General features: G+C 37.7%; 2 protein-coding genes across 3 annotated transcripts in view; one reads left to right on the forward strand and one right to left on the reverse strand.

Annotated features, from left to right (window-relative positions):
• The window catches only part of LOC145499302 (protein YIPF3-like), a 12,071-nt gene extending 1,327 nt beyond the window's left edge, over window positions 1–10,744 (reverse strand). The window contains exons 1-10 of the mRNA XM_081478802.1: window positions 10,632–10,744; window positions 8,974–9,044; window positions 8,694–8,784; window positions 6,504–6,610; window positions 6,094–6,142; window positions 5,847–5,939; window positions 4,265–4,396; window positions 3,395–3,514; window positions 2,666–2,789; window positions 1,033–1,167 (exon numbers count right to left, since the gene is read on the reverse strand). Of these exons, the coding sequence (XP_081334928.1) occupies window positions 1,033–1,167; window positions 2,666–2,789; window positions 3,395–3,514; window positions 4,265–4,396; window positions 5,847–5,939; window positions 6,094–6,142; window positions 6,504–6,610; window positions 8,694–8,784; window positions 8,974–9,044; window positions 10,632–10,709 (1,000 nt within the window). The 5' untranslated portion in view covers window positions 10,710–10,744. The remainder of the gene's footprint in view (window positions 1–1,032; window positions 1,168–2,665; window positions 2,790–3,394; window positions 3,515–4,264; window positions 4,397–5,846; window positions 5,940–6,093; window positions 6,143–6,503; window positions 6,611–8,693; window positions 8,785–8,973; window positions 9,045–10,631) is intronic.
• A 17-nt stretch (window positions 10,745–10,761) lies between these two features.
• Window positions 10,762–17,043, forward strand: LOC145499306 (tRNA (guanine-N(7)-)-methyltransferase-like). 2 transcript variants are annotated; one of them, XM_081478809.1, is made up of 8 exons: window positions 10,762–10,881; window positions 11,245–11,387; window positions 12,109–12,167; window positions 12,558–12,683; window positions 13,418–13,488; window positions 13,726–13,768; window positions 14,796–14,897; window positions 15,712–17,043. In XM_081478809.1, exons 1-8 carry the CDS (start codon window positions 10,805–10,807, stop codon window positions 15,832–15,834), a joined length of 744 nt encoding a protein of 247 aa, XP_081334935.1. In that variant the 5' UTR covers window positions 10,762–10,804; the 3' UTR covers window positions 15,835–17,043. The 2 variants fall into 2 exon arrangements, with proteins under 2 accessions (XP_081334935.1, XP_081334936.1); XM_081478810.1 differs by having other exon boundaries at window positions 12,133–12,167.
• The last annotated feature ends 311 nt before the right edge of the window (window positions 17,044–17,354 follow it).

Raw genomic sequence — 17,354 nt, forward strand, 5'->3', positions numbered from 1 at the left:
TAAGAGTGAAAAGAATTTGGCGAAGGGTGGAAGACTAGTTTGCTCAAAGACCCTTTATTTTGCCTTGAGCTCATCAAGATTGCAAGTATTAACCACAGGGGATTGAAACAACTCAAATGCAGGGGGGGGGGGGAGGGTGGCCCAGGGGGAAAATGCTGTTGTGCACTTGCATGGCTCACCCACCCGAAAAACAAAACAAAACAAAACAAAACTAGTAACAGAAAATAAACACCAGTGGACAGATTGGTGGGAATGGGGAAGTCAGGGATATGAAATAACATTAACCTCAACCTTTTTGCACCCTCGTGAAAATACATCCATATGTAATATTTTTTATGTTGTGAAGAGAAATATCATCCGATGATGGATGTTTTAAAATAAACTAGGTAACTTCAGGCTGGAGTACAAGATTGAATACAAGTGAGACTTCTCTATCTTAGTGCTTATGCTTTCAACCATCACGTTTCACACCAATTTCAACAGTCAGTCTCCCATTCAACAAGTCCGCAAGAGGGAGGAGTGAAGACTCTTGGCACTTATCTCTAGTTTCTGTGGCATGAAGTGACAAGGAATATTTCTATCCCACAACTCTGGAGAGGGATGCTAGTTCATTGCAGGTTTACCCTCAGTAATAAATTCAGTGGCACCCATTTATACACCTGGGACACTGCAATCTTGAGTGAAGTGTCTTGCCCAACAATACAACACAATGACTCCAGTCAGAGCTTGAACCTAGACCACTCACTCTAGATTGCTGATTCCAGTGTACTGTTCATTGGGCCACAGCACCTTTCATGTTCATACTGATGTCTTAAGATCCCTAACTTTCCCAGGAGTGTGACAGTCTGAAGTGTGACCACAGCAGTTCTAAATGTTGCTTATAAATTAATATATAACAGCCGAACATATAAATAACTCACTCACTCACTGCCCATTGTGCCCACTGGCATGTAGAGCAGCATATAAATAACAAAGTGGCACAAATATAATTTAATTTAATGGTGTATTATGAAAAATGCTTTAATAACATACTGTCATTTATGCTCCTTTTCACTCTGGCCAAGGTGGCAATCACTTGGTCAGTTCCAATGTCTTTTAATTGAGGAACAGATGGTGTCAAGGTCATTACCTCTCTTGAGTGTCGAGTCAAGATCATGTCAGCCGAGTCTGAAAATCAACAGCAAGGAAATACGAATTAAGTCATAGCCAGACCCTCATGTCTAATGGATCATCAGACTTGTACTCTGCAACTCTTGCATCTCACAAGTCGTGTCTTTATGCAGTCAGGTGATAACTTTTACCACCTAGCCATAAAAGCAGCTCATGATTTCACAACAAATTTTTAACAGGAAATGTCTTGTTCAACAATAGAGTTCCTTGTAAATTTGTATAAATAATAAAGTCAGTACATAATAGCGGAGCTCCGGCGGCCTGAAGGGCCACCAAGTGGAGCCCCATACTTATATAGGAAAGAAAAGGAAACTCATGAGTTGATTTTCTCATGGTTATCATGGCTAGCAGTATTGCTCCTGGGTGCATACGCAACACGGCGATGATGACAACAGAGTCACAACATGGCGGCCGTGGCCATACTCCAAATAATAGGTTGACAGAGACATGCAGCCTTGGTTTACCGTGTACTTCTTTGATATTGGACATCCATGTTATGATCAATTGACACCTGTCAAAACAAGGTATCCACTGACCAGTATCACATGACCATATCGCAGGCTCGAGTTTACAGCTCATTGAGGTCACACGTGTTTCTGAAGTTGACCGCTGACCAAGTGCTGGTTTTTGATTGGATCACAGGCTCATGTCAGGTTAATTTTTTGAAAACAGGGCAGGATTGTTCGGAAGATAGGTTAACGCTAACCCAGGATTAAAAGTTAACCAAATTATAACTTTTCTGCTGTGCAAATGTTCTTTGCTGCTTTGTTTTGTGTATATGGTGATTATTACAACTCAAAACAGAAGGCCAAACAATACACAGAAAACCTCACCGCAAAGTTACAAAACTCAAATCAAAATTCCACCTTTCCTGGGTTAGCTTAATCGGGCCCTGAACAACCTGGCCCAGGAGCTACGCTTTTAGGCTGGCCTAAATCCATATATTAAATCCTTTATTGACTGAGCCTGTTTGATCAAAATGGCTGGATATTGACCTCAGTCTTTTCAGTGTGTTTCAGTTTAGATGTTGATGGCATCTTGGTTCATACTGCAAATAGCCAATATCCAGCCATTTTAAACTCACACTTGGTCAAGAACACATAATTATGTATCCATGTTTGCCACAGGCACTTTAATACCTTCAGTTGTTATAAATAGACTCTCTTCTCTTTCTTCACCCAGCAGAAAGAGAAGGGAGTCTCTGTCACACAGAGTACCAGCACTATCTATACTATTAACAAATTTTGCCATACAAGTGAAACTAAGTTTTATTTTTGACAAATTTATGCTTTAAAATGGAGGGATCGAACATTACACAGATATCAATGAAGGCTACCCTATTGTTACTCTCCTGGCAGGGATACTACTGTTATTTTGCCTATTATAGTGTACATCTATACTGTACATACAGGACTGCAACTGAAGATGAAATAACAGCATACATTTGTATCATGAAATTGCTTGGCCTGGTACCAAATAAATGCTTGTTACTGACCTTCGTACACACTGTGATATGCAAAGTGGAGATACAATAAAAACAACAAATGCACAGCAGCCACCACACAACCAGCAATCAAACCCTGGCGTCGATTGAATGTGCGGCTCATAAACACAGTCACCTGTAGGATAGAAACAGCCTTTTTTTTATGAAAACAAATTGTATCACAAAATATACTACCTACATGTAGTGCATGCACAAGCAATGCATAATAGTCTAGGATTTGACATGGGAGCAACAAAATTGATTAATAATTAATTATCATAATAATTATAATTTAATTTATTATTTTAATAAATGGTGCCAATGGAAGGCATCGTCCCCTGATGGTGAGCATCCTAAACCCTGTATCAAACTGTCTGGGTTCAAGCCCTGACCAGGGCCATAGAGTCAAGTTCTTAGGCAAGATGCTACCCTCACAGTGCCTCTCTTCACTCAGGTGTATAAATCAGCACCGGGGAATTTACATGCAATGCTGAGGGTGACCCTATAATGGACTTGTAAGCATCTCAGAAATACACCTAGTCAACTCATGCTAATGAAAAGTTCTGGGGATAATTTACGTGGAAAAGAACCCAGATACAATGTAACCTTGTCATAGTGAACAGATTTTCGCCAGTTAAAAGAATTGGCCCCTTGTTACATCAAGGTTCCACTATACTTGACAGTCTTGCTGTTGTACTTGACAGTTGTTGTTTGTGCTATATATGTATGTTGTTCACTCACCAATTTAGCAGCTGATAGTCCTCCAAACACCAGCCACAAGGCATAAAAGAATGAGTGTGAATGGTGATACCCAACGGTCGTTAAAAAAAGGCAAAGAACATTTCCAAACAATGCATATCCCTGAAGTTCAAAAATAAATCAATTGCATTTTTAAAGGAGATGCAATCATTGCAGAGTTGGAAACATGATTTTAATGAGATTATCAATAATCAGAGTTAACTGAGAGATCTGCTGTTGGCCAGCAGATAAACGCTGCGGGCATGCATAGTTGTGCCATTCCTGTGCAGTTTGACCCTCAAGGTTTTGCTCTGCCTTGCTTTGTGGCTTTGCCTTTGGTTTGCCCCATCCTACCCACCTCTTGGTTCATGGTGGGCCCTTATGTCTAGGTAAGTATACTTATTCTCCACTGAGAATTCAATGTGACAGGTGCCAGGGGGAGGTGACCCATGGGAGGTTGCCATGGTTACCCCTTCATTTGCATTTTGCCAACACTTGCTCATTGCCTGCTTTGCTGTCAGTTGGCATCCACCCTCCATTTTGAATATTGCTTATCGACAAGTTAAAGTTTTCTTAAAAAATAGCTTGTCATGACTGTCCCACCAAAAAGGACTGGGATTCAAGTTGGTGAAGGCTAAACGTCCATCAGTGTGCTATGTTTCATTTTTGCAATGTCCTTTAATATCATTTAAACAGATTGCACCATTCCTCAATATGGATTGAGTGTTACCTGCTAGCTTTACCTAAAATGTATAAATTTATCCTTGTTTTTCTCCATTAATTTATGGTCAACATAAAACACCAAGGCCACAAATCAAATTGGAGAAAAACCTGGTATGAACCTTGACCTCACTTAATAAAAGGTATACTTACTGATAAAGAAAGAATTTGGAGAAAGGTTAGGTGGGTGCTGCACATGAATGCCACAGAATAGAAAAATGCTGCTCCACCAAGCCAGTAACCAAAACAAACTCCAAAAGCAGTGCCCATGAGTGTTCCCTCTTGCTAAATAAACAAGAACATTGCAAACATCATTAACAAAATCTTTATTAATAAAACAGTTTCACTCACAAAAAAAAATTATTTTTTAAAAACAAACAAAGGATATCAGTTTCTTTAATAATAATATACATGCAGGCACACCTTTCACTAGAGATTTTAATTAAGCTTTAATCTAAACTGCTAAAAGCCGGTCAATAAAGACCATGTTGCAATGATAATTTAATTATCCTCTATGTAGCCTGTGTACAGAATTCTAGAATCCTTCAAGATTGTTTCAAATAATCTGTCTAATTCACATGTATTTTTAACCAACTTACATGTAAACCCTGTTTTTTTTTTCTCTCTCTAAAAGCGGGAATGGAAACTCACTCACTCACTCACCAACTGTAGTCACTCGCCTAGGTGATTCTCAATCCTTTTGGGTGAGTACATATTGAATATTTCCTTCGTACATTCCTAAAAGCCAATGCCCCAATCACACCTGTAGGTTACTAGTTTAACTAAATCAGGTTTAGGTTTTTCCAACTTGTTGATGACAGTTTGAAGTCATATCAAGGTGACAAATTTTAAACCCCCTTGCTAACATATTTTAATCAAACAGGTTTTTTCCTTTTTAAGTCGTGGGTTGTGTACGGTATGAGCAAGTAATTTTTAACCTTGTCTAGTTAAACCACTTTTACACATGTCTAACATGTATGTTGGTGTGAATGGGATGCTGGGTGACAAATACTGTCAAAATTAAGTCTCCATCCCAGCCCGGTTCCCACAGAAATATGAATTTCAATCAGTTCATAACCATGATTTTATTTTCAGTTCACTCAGGAATAAACAAATTGTGTAGCCCTGAGTTAAGAAATATATGTTGCACATCAAAATGAAATTCAGGTTAAAATGATTTTAACCTAGTTTTATTCCCAATTTCATTTGTCTTCTAATCCTAATTATTCATGATCCATGAATAATTAGGATTAAGAGACAAAGGAATTTCATTTCAATCTGAATTTCATCTTGACCTACAACATATACAACCTCGTTCCCAGGGTCTCTCATCCGCAACTTTTTCTTTGCAGATTACAAAATTTCCCCGTCCACATGTAGCATATTCAAATCGAATTCGCCTGTCCACACACACTCGATGGTATCCAGATTTACTTTAGAGAAACTAGGCAGGTGTTGTGCCACCACATTGGTTTATTGCTCAGTAAGAGACTGGACACAACTTTGCCACCTCATTGGATTCGAAAATATCCGGATTCACTGTCCACGCGTTATCGATTAGTTGCACATTTATTTTTTTCCACTCTGGACAGTGAATTAAAAAATATCTGGATTTGCTGCTGAATTCGCCAGATGTGTGTGGACGGAAGCCGTATCCGGAAAGAAAAAGTTGCGGATTCAAAAATATCCGGATATGTGTGGACGGGGCCTCAGAATATGTGTACAACAACCTTACCACTGTGTGTCCAGATGTTTTCATGCTGAAGAGAAGAATGGCAATCAGGGTAAACACCAACATCATCGGACCATACAATTCACCAACAACTGTCTGTAAAAAGAAGTCAACAGTCCTTTTTACAGACTGGTATAACTATTTTAAGGACATAAAAAGTCTGGCATTTCCACTTAGTGCACAGACACACTGCTAATGCAGCAAATGAGAATACTAAAACTCTTACAGGATTCTTATCTACACATAGTACCTGGGGAGATGCTGTTGACGGTAACTTAGGGATCAGTGAGTGGAATAACCTAGAAAGAGACAAGAGCAAGTTAGTAAACAGGGGTTTTAACAAGTTAAAGAAACAGATGATAAAAAAGACGCAGCAGGCAGCTACTGAAAGTTCAATTGTCACTAATTAATATTATTTAGATTCCAGAAGAAGAACACAGCAAATTTAGGACAATTTGCTTGATGTACATTGGCAGATATTGTCTGTGGCTGGCTCTAGTTACTAGCTCAAGTAATTAATATATTTAATAATACACTTTGAAATTGGCTGTGCATGAGCTTAAATATTATTATTAATACTGAAAATTAATATTAATAATAGGCTCAAATTACAAAACACACCAACAGATCATTCTGAACTTCAAAGATAAGAGCATTTACCTGTTGCGCACTTCAATGGGTTCAACATCAAAATAGGGTCTTAGTATATCAATGTTAGCATACAGATCAAAAGCTCTTTTGGCTGACTGCTTACCAGCCTGCCAAACCTGTAACAAAATACAAGAACAAGACTTAAACACAAAGAGAAAAGACAGAAAATTTGCCCATTTTGTTATGTTTCTGACTAATACAATTTATTTAAAAGTCATTCTGCTAACCTGCAGTGACATCCCAAAAGATAGACTTTGGAAATGATTTAAAAAATTATTGCCAAAATTTGCAGCCAAATCATGCCAGCAAAACATTTATAATAATCATTTGGACAAAACTTTAATTTATGCCAGTTATTACAACAGAGTTTTGAGTATTAATAATATACATGTATGTAAATGCAACATTCAATTGACAAAAACCCCAAACTGATGTTAAGGTTACCGTATACCTTCAGGGGTGTCTCACATGCAAGCGATGTAGCGCGTGCAGTTTAAGCGGCAGATAACCGAATTAAAGCTTATAGAGCTGACTATCAAACTATACCAAGAATTTTGAAATAAAATGAATTGTCGAATTCTTCACGACCACTAAATGCAGTGCCCGAATCACCTTTCGAAAGCTACAAGTCAAAGCGAATTTTGTTTTTTGCCAATTTCATTTTTTCCTTGGTTTCAGGGCCCAAAGTGCTTGAAAAACATGTCTGCGTTTTGCCATATTCAATTGCAGTAAAAAGTTACAGAAAATTTTTGAAACAGGATTAAAAAAATGTAGAGTGATCGTACAAAAATCGCTCTCAAAGAAAAAATATTTCGAAATTAACACTTCGCAGCAATCTTTTTGTCGTTTATATGTTTAACTAGCTACTGTTCAAATTTGAGGGCAATTGAACAAATTCCCTTTGAGTTTTAACTCTTTAAAGTGTCTGCTTCAGCAAAAAAATTTATTTGAGAAAACAGCACTAAGAAAAATCTTCTGCTTTGCAAACAAACTCTGCCCACAAACGCCTTCAACTGGGTTCTCAGATAACTGAGCCAATCAGTGCAGGGACAGTTTACTACTGTTTATCTCCTGGTGAAATTTTCACATGAATCTCCAAAAAACCCTTGTGCTTTGCAATGTGCTCAAGGCGCCGAAGGCAGAGAGATAATTTTTCTGTAGCTCAGTTTTTCTTGAAGCTGGTCACTCTAGCAAAATAGGGAAGATGAAAAAGGATACAAGCACTAGAGTGGCTGGGCAAAGAAAACAACTAAAAGTGTGGTGGAGCAACAGTGCATGGATGATATTTCAATGGGTCTCAATGAATCCAACAATTCACCAATAGATATCAGAGTCTCTGTCAACATCCCTATCATTGCTGTCAAGTTCCCGAATTTTTACAGAACCTTCCTTTTCTCTTACCCCGACTTTTTTGCCTGCCTTATGTGATAGCTATACCTTCATCCGCGTGGCAAACTTTTGCTTATTCACTCATTGATGTATTTTCATCTGTTCTTCGCTGTTTTCACTTTTTCGAACTGGTCAATGTTTTTAACGTGGTCTATGTTTACTTATAACTTAATAGAATTACACCTAATACCAAAAATGCTTGGTAGTCAGAACAACAATGCTGATCAACTGAGTAGTTAATTCATGACATCTGCATCGGTTATTCCACAGGAAAATCGTCTCGGATGATTGCATATGCGCCATAGGGCTGTCAATCTAGAGGTAAACTTTTACTTCCAGCAAAAACGTAAAACTGCCATTTCTCCATCAAAATTTAGTCTTTTTCAAAAATTCTTTTAAGAAATTAGAGATTATCCTTCAACCACTACTTTGACCCAAAAATCCAAATTTCAAGAAAATTGCTGACCTGAAGGTATACTGTAAACTTAAGTTACATTGATTGTATAAATAACTGGATCTTTCAAAATGGAGTTGATACCAATTTCTCTGTTTTCACAGGAACTCATGAATTCTACATGTAGAAGAGTCAATGATAGAAAAGCTTAAAGGAATAGCGATCTTTTGTCTTCCTCCTGCCTCCACTCACTCCTTATCAGGACAGCCTTTTTGCCTGTTTCCCTTTTGGCCTGAATTCAATGTCTTAAGCATATTTGGTGCAATTAAGAGCCCACTTTTCATGAACTATGTTTTCAAAAATCTAGTTACTTCTCTTTTTCCTGTATAAGCATAAAACAGTGCTAATATACTTACATAACCTCCAACTTCCTGTGCCATTCTCTCTCTAATCCTTTCCATAAACTCCGTCTCTGAAATTCCCTGTCGACTAGGGCTCCCCTCAGGGCTAATGAAGAAAAAAAAATCAACGCTGATTGAACAGAGAGAATGGCATCATAGTATTGAACCCAGGAATGAGGACGGGGAGACTCTTGCTTTGTTGAGGCAAGAAACCCCTCACCTTTTAACCACTCATTCTTCATACCGGCTCCTCAACTACTAATTGAATGCCTGGAGCAGACTATAAAATACCAACCTTTCCACATTTCCTGGTTCTGACTGAAGATCATCAGTGTTAGCAATATCAATAACAGCTGAGGAGTTATCCTAAAAGATAATTGAATTATTAATTATTAAATATTTATCATAATTATCTGGTCTACATATACACATAGGATTGAATTGCACTTTTGATAATAGGCCATTTGCAGAACCAAGTTGTTACATAATCTTGTCAAACTAAAAATAAGGCCATAGGATGATAGTAATGTTTAGGTCCAAGATTTCATAGCAGCGTGAAAGTTTGCCTCTGTGACCTTTTGTACCCTCTATATACTATAGATCATCCAACATTTTTAATTCACACAAGTCATATTTTTCAATAACTTCAAACTGGCATTTACACTAAGATATCAATTGTCTCAAACTTGCGCCTTAACAAGCTCAGCACGCACTCATGCTACATATATTTTCTTTGCCACACAGCAATATGTTGATTGACATGGTCATGTGATGGGCCTCTGGGTTATTACATTACAGTCATGAGATTAGCAAGGCAGGACAAAAACAAAACAACTCAGAACAGAAGGAATACATAAAACACAACTACCACTAGGTTATGAGTCAGCTGTTAATGTGATCTTCACACCCATGGCAAACTTGTTGCTTTCTGGGTGAAGTGTACAATGTATCAACAATGGGCAATTTAACCCCTAACATCAATGGCTCATTGCACATACTCAACCATATCATAACAGGTATTACTGGTTACAGCCCTTAATGACAGCCCAGCATAAAATTTATATACTTTTCTGGTGTCGGAAACCCTTGCTGAATACATGTATATGATACTGGTATGACAAAAGGTAAATGAATGCATTGCCTGATAAAACTTAGACCAATAAATATTGGACTAGTTATAGTCAGTCTATGATTATATATACAACTTATGTTAGTATATCTCATAATAACCCAATGCAAACTTATCAGTCACTGTCACATATGCAAGTTTAGCAATGAGCCTGACCAATGATTTTTCCCCTGGTCTCATATAAAAAAGTAACCATTACAAGGTAAAAAGGATTTGGTCAAGAATGGAATTAAACTTGTGCCAGCTAGAAAGGTGGAAATTTCGTATATCCTCTTTTTTTTCTTTCTTGTTGCAGACACGACCCAACGTTAGCTATTAGCTTTAAATATCATGTATAAAATAAAGGTTATCATTATTAGCATTAATAAATGGATAATTACATGGATAAAAATAAATTAAATTATGCTGTCTGTACAGGTTAAAATTAAAGGAACATCACACAAGGTAATGTTTGCATAAGTTTAATCTAAATAAATATTTAGTCTTTTCTTTAATTTAAGCTTGATTTGAATATAAATAAGGCTTCATTTAATTTACAGCAAATTGATTCGACAACATGCTTTCAGCATGACATTTTTCAATCCTGATATTTCAGTTTACCTGACCAATATTTAAGCTAAATGTTTAAGGCTTTTAAAGCTTAAGAGAGCTACGCTAAGCTTACTATGAGCTTGATAAGATACGTGTTATGCTTGTCGCACGTAGGCGAAATCAACCAGTTCTATTTTCTGTTTTGGCGTCAAATCCGCAACAAACATAACTAATTTTAGAAGTCTCGATTAGAGAAACTACAGTAGAAAGTTAACTTGAGATTGCCAGCCTACCTGTACCAGATACCAACTGGAAGAGCGGCTTTCACTAGAAGCAGAACTGCTTTTATCTTCGTCGCCTAGCGTCGCCATATTGGATTCAGAAGAATCCAACGCACTTAAAGGATTCTGGGTTATTGTTTTCAAAAGGCGAGGGATTGTGGGAATAGTCCTCGACAATATTCAAGATGGCGGCACTTCCGCAGAAAAAGTACTACCGGCAGCGAGCCCATGCTAACCCTATGGCAGATCACACTCTTGAGTAGTAAGTACAAAGAGAGAATTTTGAAGAACTTTTGAATATCGTAGGGCGGGGTCAGGAGCTTTTGGGGATTGACCATGTGGACATGAGCTTATATTATGGGGAAACGACTTGCCCCTGATAAAGCACCATGCCCATGCAGTCATAAATAATCTGGAACTTTGAAGAGCATACTCGCTTGATTTGAATGCAATTTTATATTCTTTGCAAATCAGGCATTATTTGCTTGTTATCTCTCGGCGGAAACCAATACTGAATGGATTCTGGAATCCCGTACTCAGGTCTCACATAATTTTGAAAATTGTTGCAATTATTAATTTTCCTTGAGTAATGTATTTATCCTTGGATGTTTTCTGTGTTGTATAGTCCTGTATCGCCAGATGAAATGGATTGGAGGACTTTATTTCCCGCATTTTACCCTGAGAAGGATGACAAAGGTAAAACTGCAGATGAGAGGAGTGCCAAAGTGGAGTTTGCAGACATTGGCTGTGGATATGGTGGCTTGCTTGGTAATCTATTTAATATGTAAAAGTTAAAGAGGCATACTACAATGTACATGTAACAGTACTCATAACGTTCAGGCAATGGTTACATTGTTACTTCTCAGTTGTTCTTTTTTTTATCAAATTAATGTACATATTTCTCTATGTAGACATACTCTATAGACAGTAATAGACTCAATATGAATAGCTTCCTTTGATCATCGTACAAAATTAATCTAAGCCACAAGCTTCAGAAGATATCCACACCCATAGGGAGAAACCATCACTCAATCAATAAATCAATCATGCAAAAATTATCATCATGACTGTAATAATTTCCTTTTGTATTTTGACCTATCAAATAATTTTTTGTAGTGTTAAATATTGAATATTCCACTCTTATTTTTATTCATTGATGATGGTAACAGGACTGCAAAAGGGTAGCCTGGATCTCTAAAAATTATGATCTTTTAAATAGTGGATTTCGCTTATAAATACAAACTGGTAGTTATAAATTTACCAGGTTCATCATGGTAGGGGGATAAGGAGGCAGGAGGGGAGAGAGAGCAGGGTACAGGATGGGAGATTCTGACCCTCCCCCCTATCCCGCCCCATGCATAAAGTCCACATTGAGATATCGTTCTTCTCAGAAAGGAGTGAAGTTGTTGAAATGGCAACAAGTAGAATGCAAGACTTCTCTTTGTACTTTTAAATGCCAAGTAGTTGCAAGTGTCTTTTCGTTTTGTAGTTGACTTATCACCTATGTTTCGAGACACTCTCATGGTTGGAATGGAAATAAGACTAAAGGTGGGGTGATCTTCTAGTTCCAATGAAATTGAATTATCGCAGTCATTTTCAGTCATTTATTTGTAAATGCTTGTCAGTGTTGCATATTATCAATGCAGCATTGCCAGCTTGCATGACTTGACAAGTTAAATCGATTGACAATTGAAAGGCACGGAATTGAAGAATGAACTCTTGTTATTTATAGGCTTATATTCAGGGACTTCAACTTGCAGTGTTTGTAAAATAAATGTTATAACCTAGTGCAGGCAAAGATCTAGAGCTAAACGAACATTGTTAGCCCTCTTTGTACTTTGCACTTGCCTGGTCATATTGCATCCCCATAATGTTACATGTAGGTGATAAAAATATTATTTCCCACATCTCACTAGTGTGTGGCTCTCCTACATGTAGGTCAGTGATTATGTAAGTGACAGAGTGACGGCATTAAGGACAGCTCACCCAGGACAGTACCAGAACATTCATGTTATGAGGACTAATGCCATGAAGTACCTACCCAACTATTTTCACAAGGGGCAGGTAAGTCTCTCCGTAGTTTAACACAGTGACGTATCAACTCATGGGTCATCTGTGGAAAGTGAAATTTTTTATGTTATGTTGAAGTTTCAGGCTTTATTTGTAACGTCAAGTGATTTTTTGAGGAAAGAAAACAGTGACAAATTAAAGTTGATTGAAAGTTGGTTGATAAGATTGAACCTAAGTTGTGCAGTTCAATTTATCATGTTTCATGTATTTACCTGCATTTCTTGGCCTACTTGTAAGTATATTACAGAGTTAACTTGCAATTGAAGTGACCAGCTCCCAGTGGGCTTGATTATTACACACGAAATAGGTGACATTCTCGCAGGTATCTCTCTTAAAGGAAAAGCTAATTGAGAATATGAATTAAACACACACTGTACAAAATGTAGGTTTGCATTTCTGCATACATGTGCACAAATTAAAAATGTCTTTGAGCACATCCAGTAACTGGCTTTCTTTGCTTTTTTATGCTGTCACAATTTTACAAAAGGAAACTTTGCCCTCTTCAATGGCTGAGAGAAGCCTTGCTAATGTGCTTGGACCCTCTCTATGCCATCACAGGAGCATGGCAGTGCTATGATCTTTATTGTTGGAGTACAAAGGAATTCATATATTCTGTTTGAAATGAAGGTTTAATCCCTAAAATATTAATTTTAGTAAACAGAAGAAAATCACACAATCATGTGTATCTGTTGGAGAAGTAAAATGTTTTAATCATTTCACTCCTACAGCTAAAAAAGATGTTCTTCCTTTTTCCTGATCCACATTTTAAACAAAAGAAACACAAATGGAGAATAATAAGGTAATGTTTTTATGTATAAACTATACTGGTTAGAAGTTAAATTCATTATGGTTTTGGTAAAGGGCAGATAAGTGTGAGAGTTCTTGACAACTAATGATTTTATCTTTTCTGGCTGTCAATTCAAGCTATTATTAATTAAATTGCTCTCAAGACTGATCAGCATGCGTTGCATGTCAATTCTGCTTTTGTAAATTAATCAATTTTCTTGAATTCAATGTTCACATTACTCTCTTACAGCCCTACCCTGTTGGCCGAGTATGCTTACGTCTTAGCTGTTGGGGTAAGTGACATGCTACTTTTAAAATAAAATGTTGTGAGGGCCATATATTTGTTGGCAATTTTCCAAATACTTTGCTCTTCATGTACGAATATAAATTTCAAACCTGTTGTTGTGTGTTTCAAGTATTTGATGGGTGCAAAAGTTAAATATACAAAACAGAAATGTGTTAGACTATCAGTAGTCCCTCTTTTGCTTAGTCTGTCATGCGTGACATGAAAGAAAAACTGTGAGAATAAAATGGTCGCATGGAATCCTCACCCCCAGGATTTCGCGCGGCCATTTTCTTTTGTGTCACGCATAACGGACTAGGCAAAAGAGGGACTACTTGTAGTCTAGAAAATGTGTAGGATCTGTCAATGCTAGATTAATTTACAAGATCGTAACAAAGCAAGGGGAAATCACACATACCAGAGGCTAATATTAGGGGTGTAACGATTCATATTCCTTGCGATGCGATTCAATTTCGATTATTGCCTTTCAATTTCGATTACTTCAATTTGATTATGCAAACTATTAATTTAAAAGATGCAGGTGGATTCACAATCGCTTGGTCATTCATTGCTATATTTGAGAACTTAACAATGAGTGTGTCATACATGGTTTGCCTTATTTGGAAATTCTCTAGGGGCGATAGAAGGGCAACATTTTTACTAAGCATGACAAAATGGCGCACGGAATGCAAACATCTTTTATTGTCAATCAAAAATGCACATTCTAAAGAGGTCTGGATTCTGATTTCACAATATAGTAACCCACTGAGCGCACCCAAGGAAAGGTCCGCCATAAATCGAACCAAACTAAAAACGTGGAATCCAAGAATCATGAATCGAACCGAATGGTCATATTCACGATGAATCGAAAATTCAAATAATCATTACACCACTAGCTAATATGCGCAGTTTCCAAGCAACAATTCAATTAAACTTAATTTAAGCTTCTTAAAACTTGATACTGTTGATTGTACAGAATATTAATTTTGGAATATTTGCTTCTTGTAACAACACTGTTATATTTCTCTGTTTTAAAGGGTCTTGTTTACACCATAACTGATGTTCCTGACTTGTGTGACTGGATGAAAAAGCATTTCATTGAGCATCCTTTGTTTGAAGCAGTCAGCGAAGAGGAACTGGTAATGATTGGAAATAGTTTAAGCCACGTTAATAAAATGGACTAACTATTTCAGATCTCTGTGACAAGCTAACTATTGCTCTGAGGCAAACTACAATCATGGTCATTGCATACAAAAAAAAAACAGCAATTCATTTTACCCTCCCTACACGTGGACATTGCTGGGTGTCAGGAGTCAAACATCAGGGATGTTGCTAAGGGCCGGTTGTGGGCAAATTTTACCATACGTGTAACTAACACCCAGCTGAAATTTCACACGAAAATGAATACTTAGTTAAACTTTGCAGCTGCCAAAGACCAGAAAAGCCAGCTGGGCTTGTTAATGAGCCGACATCTCTGAAACAGGTCTCTTGTACTTTTTCTGGACTTCAACATTGTACAGGTGCTGTGGGGTAAAGACCTTTGCAAGGCTATAGAGATAATAAGGACTATCATGTACTCACCATCTACAATCCAATGCCATGTTAGGGCATAGATCTTCTTTGGTAATGGTTGGGTGTGGATTGACGGCATAGCATAGCTTTAAGAGTGAGGTGTCAAGCCGAGGAAGGGTGGAGACTAGGGGTGCCCTTTCAGATCATATCGCTTATGTAGGGAAGTGCAGTAAGCGCCCCCAGGGAGAAGTTTATAAGTGCCTCCGAGGGGTACTTTCTATAATGGCGTATACGGGGAGACTCCGCGCAAAAGGGGTACCTTTTTCAGGCTTCAGGTATATAAAAGGGTAGGGATTTCGGATCACCCTTATACCAGGGTACACGCATACTATTTTCATAAATGTTCATGTGGACTTATTTGTTTTCTCTTCAATTCCAAAGGCCCAGGATCCCGTCGTGGAAAAACTTTACCAGAGCACGGAAGAAGGACAGAAAGTGACCAGAAACAAAGGAGTCAAACTTGTGGTTGTATTTCGACGAATTCAAGATCCATACGTCACGTAAAGGGGCACAATGAGTCCGCACCAAAATTCATTTAGAATCGTGGAAGGGTTTTGTGATGGTGTTCTGACAAGCCTCAATGAGTGCGTGCCTCAACTGCATGATGGATTTAGCAGGGAATAAGAACTGTCACAAATAGATCGAAATCTGAAGATTGTTTTAAAAAAATGAGAAGTTGGTTTATGTCGGAGATACTGTCAAGAAAAACGTCCTCAACTCCGTTAAGAAATAATGCATTTTTTCGGCGTGCCACTTTCATTCAGAAAAGAGCTTTGAATAAACATTACGACTGCTTTCTCAAGTTTCTGTAGCATGTATGTCGCCAGAAAGAAAACGTTAGCTTGGCTTTTACTTAGGAGGTGTTCGTGGAACAATGTTGTTATCTACAGAACTAAAAAAAAAAAAGTCAAAAATACATGCAGAATTTCAAACTAACGCTGCGTGAACTCGGCCACGCACAAACACGTTCATAATTCGGACCAAATGTCATTTCATACTCAGTCCAACCTTGATACAACCTCAAACCATTATTTCAAGAACTAATAAACGGTATTTTCTAAAGCCTGGAGATGTATGTGGTCCTTCCCTTCTTCGCGCGAAGCGAAGAAACTGGGAAACGCTAGCCTGTTCCAGGCTCTCGGTTAGTGGGGACGATCGCAAAAGCGGGCGGGCGACGTGCGGGGGGCGAGAACGCCTTCACGAAGACAAAAATTTCTGTTCGACTTTTCTTGTCATCGATGCGTTAATTTTATTGTAAAGCTGTTGAGATGACCACAAACATGAGAGGGTTTCAACGCGATATCCAACATTAACAAATGAGCTCCAAGGACTTAAAACTATCTGATCACGAGTGGCAGAAAATCGCACTGTAATCTTCCCCTGTGTTTGATGTGTTTTCTTGAGCCGCTTAACGAGTCGTATAATAGAACGAAGAGAAATGAAATTACCAAAAAGAATGTCATAGGTTATGATTTTCGTTTTGAATTGATGAATATTCATAAATTTCCAGTAAACTACTGTAGTTTAACGTTCTGAAGACATACTGGCTAACTACACAGTCCAAACTACTGTCAGGGAAGAAATATTGCACTGGTGTTAAAAATACGACTTCTTCTTTGTTGGAGCATTGTTTGGCTAAAATTTGTCAAACATCTTTTAGGTTCGGAACTTAAACAAACAGTGACTTGCGATAAAGCAATCTGTATTGTGTTTTAAGTAAATAAGTTTCAATACAGTCGCGTAGAGATGGTCGCTGTTCAAACTTCGGTTTTGTACAATAAGAAAGTATAAAGAAAAGCTATTTGGCTTTAGTTTCAATTTTCCTTTTGGCCTCGGCTCAAAACTAGTGTATCTTTATGCAGCTTTTCACGCTGAATGTACAGCCTACGTATAAAACTTTTGTTAAGTCTTGTTGGCACATTTATCTTGTAGACTGAGTTTAGTTAATTGACAACTTCATTGAAGCCGACTCTATTCAGATGTCTATTCATGCCTTTTAGGTTGTCATTAGTTTCAAGCTGACT

This window comes from Orbicella franksi, chromosome 10 (assembly GCF_964199315.1).
Source record: "Orbicella franksi chromosome 10, jaOrbFran1.1, whole genome shotgun sequence".
NCBI lineage: Eukaryota > Metazoa > Cnidaria > Anthozoa > Scleractinia > Merulinidae > Orbicella > Orbicella franksi.

Excerpts from the sequence above, each read along its gene's own strand:
- LOC145499306 (XM_081478809.1), top strand. The coding sequence starts at position 10,805 with ATGGCGGCACTTCCGCAGAAAAAGTACTACCGGCAGCGAGCCCATGCT. Across the intron at positions 11,388-12,108 it reads TGGATATGGTGGCTTGCTTG|TTGACTTATCACCTATGTTT; the intron begins GTAATCTATTTA and ends TTCGTTTTGTAG. Across the intron at positions 13,769-14,795 it reads CTTACGTCTTAGCTGTTGGG|GGTCTTGTTTACACCATAAC; the intron begins GTAAGTGACATG and ends TCTGTTTTAAAG.